Below are 14990 nucleotides of genomic sequence, written 5' to 3'. Positions count from 1 at the left end.
TACTGCAACATCCTTTTCACTGGCCTTGACAAATGCAATCTTGTCCAGCTCATATCCAGTCAGAATGCTGCTGTGAAGATCATTTTCCTAGCTTGTCACTTTGACTGTTACCTGTGTCTGTGCATCAAACCACTGGCTCCCCCTTCTCTGTTGTATCAAACACTAGCTACTTGTCTTCATTTTCAGGGTCCTTCCTGGCCAGCTCCTACCCTCTTATCTCTCATTCACTATTGAGTTGTTCACTTCTGCATCCCATCAGCCCACGATGCCAGCCTTCATAACCCACACATTGTTTTCAAACAATCACTTTTGTGCTTTCTCCCATTCTGCCCCTCAAGCTGGGAAGAGCTTCCCCATAAACATCTGCAAAACCAACTCGTTATCCCCCTTCGAAACTCTCCTTTCGCTTGTTACTTGCAACAAATGGTTAGGTCGCTGATGTGCTGAGATCGCTGCCTATCTTGCTGCCCAATTTTGTCACATTGTTTCCTCCACCATCTGTCCATATCCATCAGTTGCCTCTTGTCTTAGACTTACATTTATAAGCTCTTTTGAGCAAGCACTGTCCTTTTGTTCTGTGTTTGTCCAACACCTAGGGCAGTGGGGTCCGGGTCTAAGAGGTCGACCTAGAGCAACTTTACACAGAACAATAGAGAAAGTATATGACACTCAGAAGACTGAACAGACCAGCACAAGACCAAAATAAATGGTGGAAACTGATGGGCGCTCTGCGCACCTAAGGGTGCGGGAGGATGAAGAAGAAAGAATCCCTTGTCGCAATATATTTCAGTGTTGTTTGTCACATCATAGATGGATATGCTGCTATACACTGATGACACTGGGCAAAAAAGTTACTATCTAAATGCACAGCACCTTGGGACAATACAGAAGATGACACAATTAACACAATTACTCTGGAATTGCGGTTGTCACTGATCATGGGTATCATGGAGTAGGTCGTATTTAGGAGTGGTGTGAAGGATAGCAAAGGTTCTTGGGGAATGTTGACTGGGAGGTTACCCTAAGCTTAGAGGGGACATGGAAGAAAGCATAGAATTGACAGTGGATTATGGTGGAAAGGGAGAATGTAAGAGAGAAGCCTGAACAAAGCATTCAGCGTGGGACTGTTGTAGATGGTGGTAGCAGGGCTGTGGAATACTTTAAAAAGGAAGATGAGAAGGTTGAAGTAATGAGCAGTGAGTACAATTATTTAACTCATGTCCTAGGACATGTAGTCTGACTGACTGTGCTTGGATAATATCTGTCCATGTATTGTTCCCTATGACTGTTGTGGCTGCAGGCTTGGGCCAGTTGTGCAGAACTGTTCTGTGTAGAGGTGCTCTCTCAGCTCTTACAGGTAGTGGTGTTGGTGCTGCAGTTGATCTCCAGCGAAAAAGGAGAGAAGGTGGCAGCAGCAGACGCAGGGATGGGAAGAGGTACAGAATGAATTGGGGATGGGAGTAGAGAGAAAATTAAAAATGGAAGAAAGAGGGATGGAGAGAATTACTTCTAGGGGAAGGAAACAGGACTTTAAGAGTATGGAATGTATGGGAGATGCTGTAGAACAGGGATTGGCAACATTTGGCACACAGCCCATCAGGGAAATCCACTGGCGGGCTGGGACAGTTTGTGTACCTGCAGCATCCGCAGGTTTGGCTGATCGCAGGTCCCACTGGCCATGGTTCGCCATTCCAGGCCAATGGGGGCTGCGGGAAGCGGCAGCTAGCACATCCCTCGGCCCGTGCCGCTTCCCACACCCCCAGTGGCCTGGAACGGCAAACCGCGGCCAGTGAGAGCTGCGATCGGCTGAACCTGCAGACGCTGCAGGTAAACAAACTGTCCCGACCCGCCAGTGGATTTCCCTGGTGGGCTGCATGTCAGAGGTTGCCGATCCCTGCTGTAGAAGTTAGCAGTAGGCTGGAAACAGAGGATTGAAAATTGTGTGGAGGATTACATTGTTTCAAAGAGACATCAAAACCAGATATTTATCCAAACCTCAAAACTTTTTAAAGTTCTCCCATTACTAGTTTATTGGTTGGGAGGGAGGTTACAATAATGCACAAGGGTGTAGTTCTGCTTCTCTGAAAATTAAGTATTTCTCTTGAAAAAAAATTTTACCTAATATTTGCAGAGATGTGCGCATAACTCTCCAGCAGACCTCAGGTTCATGGCTTAATTGGGAACATTTTAAAAAATTTGGCAAGCATTGTGTGTTGAAAAAGCAAGATCATCTTAGCAGCAGACGTTTGGACAGATTTAGGCATGAAATTTGGGAAGCAGGAGAGGAACGTGAGACAAAAAGGATTCTGTTTTTTCTCAGTGTCGAAACAAGAAAAAGACAAGAACTGGGGCTTATAATTTCTAGAACACATCAGAAGGAGCTAAACATTCATTGTTACTAGTTTTATTTTCCATGTAAGTCTGTTGCAGTTGCCACAAGGATACTATTTGATTGTCAGTGGGAAGGAAGGAGAACCATGTGATGATGAGGCATGATTTATGAAAACCCTCTAAGATGTGTCCAATACACACAATACTGTTTGATAGAAAAGAACTGACAAATAAGTCAATCAAAGATCAATTGAAGAACTTTGATTATGGATATAGTGCAATATTCTTTCCTTTTTGTAGTCTTACAAGGTACTTTCTCACAATCTCAGATATGTATGAAGTGAGAAATAAGAAGTTATATAATTAGTCTGGTGCAGTGTACGTACATAAGAGGGGCAGAGCTGAAGTCACGTGTGACATTTTTAACTTTGTAATTTTTTTTTTTACTCTGCTGCTTGACTTGGTAACCATAATGTTCTTAATATCGCTTACATTGATACACATGTAAAATAAGACCGTTTAGGGGTTTGTGTGATGTAGATATTTATACATTTCCCTTCATTTTGGTATTTATGCACTAATGCATGTTCTTTATCTTTTGCACATAATGTTGTAACTTTCTTACATAATCGTCATTCTCAGGCCTTGTGAACTCTCACAGACATACTTTTTCTTGAGTACTATAACATCAGATAACCACTGTTCATGTTAATTTTTTAGATTATTCGGATTATGAAGATAGTTCTCTTGAGTTTTTGGAAAGGTGCTCCTCTCCACTCACACGGTCTTCTGGGAGCTCTCTGACTCTGCGAAGCATGTTTACAGAGAAGAACACTTCATACCAGTATCCAAGAGCCATTCTGTCTGTCGACCTGAGTGGAGAAAGTAGGTTGGCTGAACAGTAGGAAATTTTGTTCTAAAATTTATATTTCCCAAAGAAGGCGAATTAAAAAGGCCAAATGCAAGCCAAATAATTCACTTTAGGCATAAAAATATGAAACTTTTTATGCTTGTATGTTGTTAAACCAACGTGTATATACTTTCATGACAGATTGAACAAAACATTTACCCTCCTCTTGCTGTTCTGCATTGTGCTGGGCACTGGTTGGATTTTGCCACTCCTACCTCTAAGGTGGCTACATTGCATTGCTGTATATACAGTAGAGGTCACCAAGAAGGGTAATCTTCCAGCAGTAAATCTGTGAGTGACTTCCGCTATCTGTAGTGCAGGATCATTCAGCATCTAAGTCCTACGTTCTTGTAAAACGTTAAATCTGTTTGCATATACAACTTCAGATTTATTTGTTTTTATTAGACCTCTCGGATGTGGAGTTCTTAGATGATTCCTCCACAGAAAGCTTATTACTGAGTGGTGATGAATACAATCAGGACTTTGATTCAACCAATTTTGAAGAGTCTCAGGATGAAGAGGATGCTCTCAATGAAATTGTTAGATGCATCTGTGAAATGGATGAGGAAAATGGCTTCATGATTCAGGTAAGGCACTCGCTCTGCATTCTTTCTTGTGAATTTTTACTCTTTTGGCATCCCTAAAGTTCTCTGTCTATACACCTGGTCAGAAAAAGGTGGTAGCAGTTAAAGCTTTTTGCATTCCACACAATGCCTCTATTTTTTCTGTGCAGGACCACCTCTCTAAGACTGAGGTTGGTACAGTTTGTGTGCATTCAGTCCGTGGCACTTCTGAATGTACGCTATTTTGTGTAAAAATAGTACCTTCCTACTCACCTAATCTGTTCCCTGCGTGTATTTTACTTCTGGGAGAATTCTGCGCCAAAAAATTAAAAATTCTACACACAATATATTAAAATGCTGCAAAATTCTGCATATTTTATTGTTAAAATAACACAATATAATCATGCCGGTTTCAATTATTTTAATAATTTATTTCAAAATACCTGTCAGCAAGTATGTCTGTAACAATACACAGAAAAAAAAGATTCAGGAAATGTTGGGTTTTTGTTTGTTTTTGTTTTGTTACAAATGGATTCCTTAGTAGGCATATTAATACAGAACTTTGAGTAATTCATTTAAACTACAATACAGAAATGTATTTCCCGCACCCCTCAGAAGCAATGCAAAGGCTTGCAGGAGTCAGGGGCAACGGAGAAGCTGAGGGAGAGGGTGTGGATGAGAGAAGTATGGAACAGGGTTGTTTTTTGTTTGTTAGTTTGTTTTTTGGGTATGGGGGGGATTATTAGGGAGTTGGGGAGCCTCCCCCATGCAGACCCTGGCTGATTTCTAGCCTCTCCTATTCAGTCAGGCACATCTACCTGTGTACCTGACCCCAGTCCCTATATGTACCTGCAGCCCCCTGTTCCCAAGTGGCCCTGTACCCCCCTCCCATTCAGCCCCTGTCTCAGTGCTGTCACCCCACTATCTCCTGAGTCCGCACCCCAGTCTGTCTCCCCACTAGCCCTCCTGAACCCCAGTCTGTGACTCCCCACCCAGCAGCCCCATGTGCCCCACTCTCTCTGTACCCTCCCCCCATATCTCATGCCTCCTGGCTCTGCGGGTAGGGTGCTGTGATGAACGCAGTTGCAGTGATATATTAGAATTGGAAAAAATTCAGAGAAGAGCAACATAAATGATTAGCAGTATAGAGGAACTTCCACAGGAGGAGAGATTAAAACGACTGGGACAGTTCATCTTAGAAAAGAGATGATTAAGGAGGGATATTATAGATATCTATAAAATCATGAATGGTGTGAGAAAGTGAATAGGGAAATGTTATTTACCCCTTCTCATAACACAAGAATCAGGGGTCACCCAATGAAATTAATATGCAGCAGGTTTAAAACAAACATAAGGAATTACTTCTTCACACAATGCACAGTCAACCTGTGGAACTCCTTGCCAGGGGATGTTACAAAGGCCAAAAGTATAACTGGGTAAAAAAAAATTAGCTAAATTCATGGGGGTTAAAAAGAAATTTAAAAAAAGAATTAGCTAAATTCATGGGTTCAAAAAAGAATTGGCTAAATTCATCCCTCGGCCCGCGCCGCTTTTCGCAGCCCCCATTGGCCTGGAACGGCGAACTGTGGCCAGTGGGACCTGTGATCGGCCAAACCTGCAGACGCTGCAGGTAAACAAACAGTCCCGGCCCACCAGCGAATTTCCCTGTTGGGCCGCGTGCCAAAGGTTGCCGATCCCTGTGCTATAATATATTGCTATATATTTCTATTTTGCCAAAGTCCTATACTAGTGTCTTTATGCTCAGCTACTAAATATTTAGTACTGAAGTACTTTATTTTATTATAATAAAATATTGCTAGATGTTAAATCCTTGATTTTGTTTTCCAGATTGGAATATGTGGTCATGGGGTCACTTTCAAAGTTAAAATTATGCTTAATTATGGCTTGTTTTTGCTACTGCAAATACAAATTGCATGAGTACGATACCATAACTCAAGCTGCCTGCTAATGGAAAGCTGGTATTTCCCTCTATCTTGAACAAGCTGGAAATAGTACTGACCTACAAATAATAAATTACCTTGTTTCTTTTGGGCGGTAGTGTGAAGAATGCCTGTGCTGGCAACATAGTGTATGTATGGGATTATTAGAGGACAGCATTCCAGAGCAGTACATCTGTTACATCTGCAGGGACCCACCAGGTATGAGTTAAATCACTGGTTCATGCAAAATTAATTGTTATTTACTTGTTACATTTTTGCTAAAAACAGATGGTATTGTATAACCATTACTCACAATAGGATTTACCTATTTTTGTGTGTTTAATATGTTATACTTTTCTGGATGAGTCTTTTATAACATTTGCTTCTGTTTGGTTCTGCATGGCAACTTTTATTTTTCTGAGGGGTAGCCATGTTAGTCTGTAAAAGCGGCAAAGAGTCCTGTGGCACCTTATAGACTAACAGACGTATTGGAGCATAAGCTTTCGTAGATGAAGTGGGTATTCACCCACCATGAAAGCTTATGCTCCAATACGTCTGTTAGTCTATAAGGTGCCACAGGACTCTTTGCCGCTTTTATTTTTCTGTTACTAAATTCTTAAATTTTGTTCAAAATGTTAACTTACCATTCTCATGAGTTCACAAGAAGTGAGTGCTCTCTTTTCTTATTGAGAAATTACCTCCCACAAAGAGTAGGCTCTTAAAGAGCAGTTCTACTCTGAAAAGTGACTATTTTGTGTAAAAATAGTACCTTCCTACTCACCAAATCTGTTCCCTGTGTGTATTTTACTTCTGGAGGAATTCTGCGCCAAAAAATTAAAAATTCTACACACAATATATTAAAATGCTGCAAAATTCTGCATATTCTAGTGTTAAAATAACACAATATAATCATGCCAGTTTCAATTATTTTAATAATTTATTTCAAAATACCTGTCAGCAGGTATGTCTGTAACAATACAGTCAAAAAAAAGTTTCAGGAAATGTTGGGTGTGTGTTTGTTTGTTTTCTGTTTGTTACAAATAGATTCCTTAGTAGGCATATTAATACAGAACTTTGAGTAATTCATTTAAACTACAATACAGAAATGTATTTCCCGCACCCCTCAGAAGCAGTGCAAAGGCTTGCAGGAGTCAGGGCTAACGGAGAAGCTGAGGGAGAGGGAAGGAGCCTGGGAGTGAACCTGGAAGGTTGTTAGGTGTGGATGAGAGAAGTATGGAACAGGGTTGTTGGTTTTTTTGTTTTTGTTTTTTGGGTATGGGGGGGATTATTAGGGAGTTGGGGAGCCTCCCCCATGCAGACCCTGGCTGATTTCTAGCCTTTCCTATTCAGTCAGGCACATCTACGTATGTGCCTGACCCCAGTCCCTATATGTACTGCAGCCCCTGTTCCCAAGTGGCCCTGTACCCCCCTCCCATTCAGCCCCTGTCTCAGTGCTGTCACCCCACTATCTCCTGAGTCCGCACCCCAGTCTGTCTCCCCACTAGCCTTCCTGAACCCCAGTCTGTGACTCCCCCTCTCCCTCAGCAGCCCCATGTGCCCCACCCTCTCTGTACCCTTCCCCCATATCTCATGCCTCCTGGCTCTGCGGGTAGCGTGCTGTGATGAACGCAGCTGGCTGTTGCTGCCTGTCAGTGAGCTGCTGTCTGTTCTGGTGCAACAGCGGCCTCTGGTGGGCGAAAGGTGGAACTGCAGTTCTTCTCAGGCAGAAGGTATTTTCCGTGGAGAAAAAATCTGCAATGGACATGAATTCTGAGGGAGTGCAAATTGCCAGACAACTTCTGCATTCAGTTACATCTGTGCAACCTCATTGTGTAACCAATGGCAGAATTTTACCTGTGGAATCGCTGTTGCTGATGATGGTGCATGAGTCGGAAGAAACACAGCTTGATTTTTAGATTTTAGCAGGAATTTCAAGGGCTGGCAATTTGAAAACCATTCTACTTGTAACCTGAGTGTATTTGATCTGGGAGTAATTGAAACAATAAAAATAACTTCACAATGCCATTTTCACAGTTCTTCAAAGCAGAAACACATGTTTTTGGAGGAAAGTTTAGAGTTCTTTCAGGCAAGTTATACACCTATACCTACTACCCCACCCATCTGGAGATTCAAGTAACAGTTTAGTCTTCTCAGATGGAGAAACGCGGACAAAATATACATATTTAAATATATATTTAGGTATCTAAATAAGTGGGCTAATTTGCAGGGGTGATAAGTACTCATAACTGCCACTGACTTCCATGGGAGGTGAAGGTGCTTAGTATCTCTGAAAAATAGGCCACTTAATTAGATGCCTCCATTATGGACTTAGGCACCTAACTTTAAGCACAGAAATTTGAAAATTCAGTCCCATGTTTTAGATTGTAAGACGCTTGAGTTTTATAATCTGGCGTGTATATGTGACACTGTTGAATTTTGCATTTGAAGGTATAAAATTAGTGTGTGCCACTGACTTTAAAGTATTTGGAACTGCTCATCTGATGGCACAGTTTAACCCAATCCTCCCTGCCCACCTGACTCCTCCAACTCCACTTTTTCTTTTTTTTCTTTTCTGTTCTTTCTGTCTAGGAGATGAATCATTCAGGATGTCTGCATTTGACACTGTATTGGGAGGATGGGCTGGGTAATGGAGGGTGTTATGCTGGAAGGTGTTAATAGCTACCATCAGGCTGGTTCTTTTATCTACAGATAATTCTGTGCATACCATTTTAGTGTAAGAACCGGCAAGTTTCCATCTAATTTTGTTCTTCTCGTGCTTGTGCATTTCCGTTATGCTACAGGTGTGTATACTTCTTGTGTACCATAGCTGGAGAGTTTTCACTAGCAGCACCTGTAGGGGCGGCCCCTCCCACACCGTTGCTTCTTTGTGCTCTGAACCGAGGGTATAAAGAGTTGAATCACTCCGCTCATTCTTTAGTTCCTTCTTACTTCCTGTGATTGGTAGTGAGAGCGTTTCTGTGTTTACAGCCTCGTTCCTTTGTGACTAAGTTGCAAATAGTTAGCTTTTACATAGTGATACTTATTGTTTCATCCTTTAAATGTTTCTTTTCTCTTTAATCAATTTTATTTTGTTTTCTGTGGATTCGGCTGGCTTCTGGGACTTGCCTAGTACCAGGGAGGCCTATGCGAAGGTCCTTGTTTTTAAGCCTCGCTCCAGCTGTCATCTGCCAGTGCCTGTCAGTAACTTGCACTCTCTACTGTTTAAAGTGCTTGGACAAGGGTCATGTCAGAGACCCATGCTGACAACACCAAAGGCCTATGTGGCTGTGAGAGAGGTATTGTGTTTTTCAGTACTGACCTCACCACTGAATAAGGGCAGAGATCCTCCACCAGCCCTGTTGCAGGTGCCATACTTATCAGCATTGACAGTAGGGTCTGTTTCGGCCTCATCTGTCTCAGGTCCAATATCCCATTCATCTGCCGTATCCATGACAATATCTAAACCTCCATGTCCTAGCACAGTACCGATAGCTAGGAAGCCTTCACTGTTTCCTCGCAGACTTGTAGACTTTTAAGGCCTGAAGGACCCATCATGATCATCTATTCTAGTTTGACCTTCTGCACATTGCAGGCCACAGAATCTCATCCACCGTCTCCTGTAATAGACCCATAACCTCTGGCTGTGTTACTGAAATCCTCAAATCACAATTTAAAGACTTCAAGTTACAGAGAATCCACCATTTACACTAGTTTAAACCTGCAAGTGACCCATGCTGCAGAGGAAGGCAAAAAACTCCCAGGGTTCTGACCCCAAATATGGCAGTCAGTTAAACCCTGAGCATGTGAGCAAGACCCACTAGCCAGACACATGGCAAAGAATTTGCTGTAGTAAATCAGAGCCCTCCCCATCTAATGTCCCATCACTGGCCATTAGAGATATTTGCTGCTAGCAGTTGTAGATCTGCTACATGCCATCGGAGGCAGTCTCATCATACCATCCCCTCCATAAACTTGTCAAGATCAGTCTTGAAACCTGGTTAAGTTTTTTTCCCCCACTGCTCCGACTGTAGGCTGTTCCAGAACGTCACTCTTTTCAAGCCTAAACTTGTTGATGGCCAGTTTATATCCATTTGTTCTTGTGTCCACATTGGTGCTTAACGTAAATAAGTTCTCACCTTCCCTGGTATTTATCCCTCTGATGTATTTATAGAGAGCAATCCTATCTCCCCTCTGCCTTATTTTGGTTAGGCTAAACAAGCCCCGCTCTTTGTTTCCTTTCATAAAGTAGGTTTTCCATTCCTTGAATCATCCTAGTTAGCCCTTTTCTGCACCTGTTCCACTTTGAATTTATCTTTCTTAAACATGGGAGACCAGAGTTGCACATAGTATTCCAGATGAGGTCTCACCAGTGCCTTTTTTATAATAATACTAACACTTTCCAATCTCTGCTGGAAATACCTCACCTGATGCATCTTAGGACTGTTAGCCTTTTTCATGGCTGCATCACATTTGTGGCTCTCAGTCATCCTGTGATCAGCCAATACACCCAGGTCTTTCTTCTCCTCTGTCACTTCCAACTGATTAGTCCGCATCTTATACCGATAAATAAGGTTAAGATTTTGTCCTAAGGATTCGAGTCCTTAGCCTCCTGCACCTTATTACACCTCTCAGCAAAAATAGCCTTTTTAGTGGCCACCACCTCTGCTAGAAGTATGGGGGAACTGCATGCCCTTGTGACAGAGCCTCCATGTGCTATTTTGTACAATGACAAGGGCCAGATTAGGCCACACCCCAAGTTTCTGTCCAGGGTGGTATCTGATTTCTACCTAAATCGGCCTATATATTTGCAAGGTTTTTTCCCAAAGCCGTATGCTCAGAAGGACAAACAAAAGCTACATGCTTTAGATGTGTGCTGCACTCTAACCTTTTATCTGGATAGACCAAAGCCCTTTCAGGTTTTTCCCCCGTATCTTTATATCCTGTGCAGAACAAATGAGAGGTCACCCTATTCCAGAGCACCAACTCTCTGAATGGATTAACACCATCATTGTGAAGTGCTGTGCTGCCCAAAGTATTCCTTCCTTAGAAGCTGTCACCTCTCTCAACAAGAATTCACTTGGCCTCTGCTGTGTTTGTGGAAATGTGTCTATTGTGGACATCTGCAGAGCAGCAATGTGGTCCTCTATCCGCACCTTTTCTAGACACTGTGCAATTACTGCAGCATCAAGGCAAGACACGAATGTGGGAAAGCAGTCCTACAGTCCTTCTTCTGAAGACACTCCAAGCCATACCACCGCTGATGCAATGGCTGCAAGTTGAAGCTAGACAAATTCAGACTAGAAATAAAGTGTAAATTTTTAGCAGTGGGAGTAATTAACCATTGGAACGATTTACCAGGGGTTGTGGTGGATTCTCCATCACTGACCATTTTTAAATCAAGATGGGATGTTTTTCTGAAAGATCTGCTCTGGGGATTATGTTGGGGAGGTTCTATGGCCTGTGTTACACAGAAGGTCAACCTAGATGATCACAATGGTCCCTTCTGGCCTTGGAATCAATGACAATGGCTTGGGGGTTGCCAGCAGTGTAATGTTGATATGCAAGCACTCGAAGAAGAAAAAGCAAACACTCGTTTTCTCGTAACTGCTGTTCTTTGAGATGTGTTGCATATGTCCATTACATGGCCCATCCTCAGACTTCAGGCATTGGAGTCTATAGTTGGGATCCCAGTGCAAAGGAACTGAAGGATGATTGGGGCGACTCCACCCTTTATACCCTCAGTTCAGAGCATGAGGAAGCCAAAGAATGAGCAGGGCCTCCCCTCCAGGTTCTACTAGGGAAAACACTCCAGCACCGTGCTGTGACACGCACATATCTACAGTGTGTTGGACACACACAACACATTTCAAAGAACAACAGTAACAGGAAGGTGAGTAACTATTTTTAACAGTTGCAAAGTGAAAGTACTATATAGTTCTGGGAATAATTAGGGATGCAATTATTTTTATGATGATTAAATTGGTATAAAAGTAAGGTGATCAGTTAAGCTACTTAGGGTTCACTCCTACTTGCGGTATAGAAACAGAAGTCACCAGACTGGATCAGACCTAAGTTCATCTAGTCCAATATCTGTCTCTGACAGGGGTCAGTATAAGATACTTCAGAGGAAAGTGTAGAATCCTGCTGTAAATCCTGATTTAAGATCCTGTCTTGCCCTGAAGCACAAGGTTTAATAGCTTTTCAAATTTTTTGTTGTTATTTATCATAGCTCTGAATATTCTTGATATCCATTTAAATGTCCCATCTCTTTTTTTAATCTTAAGTTCTTGGTATCTTAAATTATCTTTTCAGTAAGTGGATATCTTTTTAGAAAAGACGATTATAATTCACAACTTTAATTCAGTTTCAAATTCAGTTCACAGGTGTATCATGGTATAGAATGTTTTTTACTTCCTCACGCTTGAGTACGGAGTTATTTGTTTGATTTTCTTTTAAAACGTCATTTATAGAAGTCAGACAGTATACTGTGTCATATACTTGATGATGTAAATTTCGTTGAAAACCCGTGATAAAAGAAAGGATGTCAGAAAATATTTTAAGGATACCACTTCTGACTGTTGTAGTCACTTCTGGAGAATAAATTCTGATTGTTGTTTACCCGTAGGTCAGAGATGGAGTGCCAAATATCTTTACGATAAGGACTGGTTAAACAATGGGCATATGTGTGGATTATCATTTTTAAAAGAAAATTACTCTCACCTTAATGCCAAAAAGATAGTGTCAACACACCACCTGCTGGCTGATGTGTATGGTGTCACTGAAATACTACATGGACTGCAGCTGAAGATTGGGATACTAAAGTAAGTGTGGGTCTGGTGTTTCCTCCCCATCTATAGAGGAAGTGAGAGCTTAGTGTGTATGTCAAGATAATTTTCTTTTTAATTTTTATATTAAAGACCAAACAGATGTATATCGGTACACATTTAGACAGTATATTATTGAAAATGTCATGGCACAATTTGAATTGTTTGGATAGATGATGATGCATTCTGGAGCTCAGTCTGTGACAGGGCAGAAGCTGGGTTCCTCCTCTTCCTCTCAGCTCAGTGAGGAGGAATCCAGGGTCTGCACTTCTTGACAAAGCCTGAGGGGGTGGGAAAAATATTGGTAAGTGGGAATGTAATTGTTTTCTCCATTAAACACTAGAATGTGAATTTGTGATCCTATTATCGACTGTTAATGATGAATACTGAGACAAAGGAAAAATATTTGAAGAGGCTAAAGACTGTTTTTTATCCAAAACTTGCATGTGGTAGTATCTGTCTAATCCGGTTTGAAAGCGAAATGAAGACTTCTGCGCTTCTAAATCTGCCACGTGCAATCTATTCCCCTGTATCTAATCATCTGAGTTCTTAATAAATAGTATTAAATTAATTCTCTGAAATATTTGTGTGAAATTAGGAATTACTATGCCAATTTTACAGAAGGGGAAACTGAGTCACAGATTGGTTGTTACTTGCTCAAGGTCCAACAATTAATCAGTACAGAACAGAGCCCAGATCACCATTGCTGTACTTTAGCTAGTAGACCATGCTTTGTTTTTGAACAATCATTATGTGGTTGACTAATTTGGGATACAGTCATTTCTTCAAAGCCTGAATGTTTAACATTCTATTTTGTATAATTTTCTAATTATACTTCCACTGTACTGTTTACTGGTCCAATCATGCCAGGCGATGGAAACCCTCAATTTCAATGACAGTTGATAGTGCTCAGCACCTGACAGGATTGGACATTTTGGGAACATTCGCGTTTTTGTTTTATCATAACACACTTATTGAAGATGACCAGGGCATAATGGATTTACCAAAAATTAAGAGGTCCACAGCAATGCTGGGTGAAATCTTTGGCAATTATGTTCCCCTAAAAAATTGCCTATTAATATAAATTCAGTGGCTGTAGCTCACGAAAGCTTATGCTCAAATAGATTGGTTAGTCTCTAAGGTGCCACTAGTCCTCCTTTTCTTTTTAAGAATTTTAAAAGATTTCATTGCTGAAAGTGATTGTTCTATACTAACTTTTTTTCTCCCCTTCTTTCCAGAAATACACATCACCCTGATCTTCATCTTTGGGCTTGCTCAGGGGTACGAAAAGAGCAAGAGCAAGTAACATTTGGGGTAGAGAAGAAAATAGTGACTTTGCCAGATACTGTTAATCCATCTGAAAGGACATGTCACAACCAAAGCCATAAAGAACCACCCCCTAGTTTACCCCAGAAGATGGAAGAAACTTACATTATAAGCGAGCACAGTTACCAGAAACCACAGAGTTTTGGTCAGGACTGCAAATCAGTTACTGACCATGTGAGCTCAGATGATGAAGATATAAGTAGCTTTGAGGAAGATCAGGAATTTTGTTCAGATGATAAAAACTGTTTACAATATTCTTTAAAAGAAGATGGCGTGAGTGAGCAGGTAAAACTCATTATTCATATGTATAGACTTAGAGTTTAAAAAGATCAAACTCATAAAATAGTTAGAAATGCATGCCCATTACTGAATTATCAACTGATACGTGTTCTGTTGGTAGGCAGATGGATCAGTACAACCCACTTAAAATGAAGTTTAATGTAGTGAAACTCATTATGGTGAAGTAGGTTGGATTCAGATTGTTGCAGTTCAGTGTTGATAAATGCAAAGTAATGCACATTGGAAAACATAATCCCAGTTATACATATAAAATGATAGGGTCTAAATTAGCTGTTACCACTCAAGAAAGAGATCTTGGAGTCATTGTGGATAGTTCTCTGAAAACATCCACTCAATGTGCAGCGGCAATCAAAAAAGTGAACAGAATGTTGGGAATCCATTAAGAAAGGGATAGTTAATAAGACAGAAAATACCATTGTGCTGCTATATAAATCCTGGTACGCCCACATCTAGAATACTGCATGCAGATGTGGTCTCCCTATCTCAAAAAAGATAGATTGAAATTGGAAATGGTTCAGAAAAGGGCAACAAAAATGGTGTGGAACGGCTTCCATATGAGGAGAGATTAATAAGACTGGAATTTTTCAGCTTGGAAAAGAGACGACTAAGGGGGGATCTGATTGAAAATCTATAAAATCATGACCGATGTGGAGAAAGTAAGTTAGTGTTTGTTATTTACTGCTTCTCCTAATGCAAAACCTAGGAGTCCCCAAGTGAAATTAATAGGCAGTAGGTTTAAAACAAACAAAAGGAAGTATTTTTTCACACAACACACAGTCAACCTGTGGAACTCCTT

At 41.1% G+C, this 14990-nt stretch overlaps 1 protein-coding gene across 12 annotated transcripts in view; it reads left to right on the top strand.

The window, feature by feature from the left end:
* The window catches only part of PHF20L1 (PHD finger protein 20 like 1), an 87789-nt gene that overhangs the window by 59427 nt on the left and 13372 nt on the right, over positions 1-14990 (top strand). For all 12 annotated transcript variants that reach the window (XM_084619722.1, XM_084619719.1, XM_084619725.1 and 9 more), the window contains 5 exons: positions 3052-3216; positions 3647-3828; positions 5864-5963; positions 12370-12565; positions 13807-14179. In XM_084619722.1, coding sequence (XP_084475848.1) covers positions 3052-3216; positions 3647-3828; positions 5864-5963; positions 12370-12565; positions 13807-14179 — 1016 coding nt within the window. The remainder of the gene's footprint in view (positions 1-3051; positions 3217-3646; positions 3829-5863; positions 5964-12369; positions 12566-13806; positions 14180-14990) is intronic.

The sequence above is a fragment of the Lepidochelys olivacea genome, assembly GCF_965140295.1.
Source record: "Lepidochelys olivacea isolate rLepOli2 genome assembly, chromosome: 2".
Classification (NCBI taxonomy): Eukaryota; Metazoa; Chordata; order Testudines; family Cheloniidae; genus Lepidochelys; species Lepidochelys olivacea.
The sequence above is the reverse complement of the archived record's forward strand: the minus strand, read 5'-3'. Positions and strand labels throughout refer to the sequence as shown.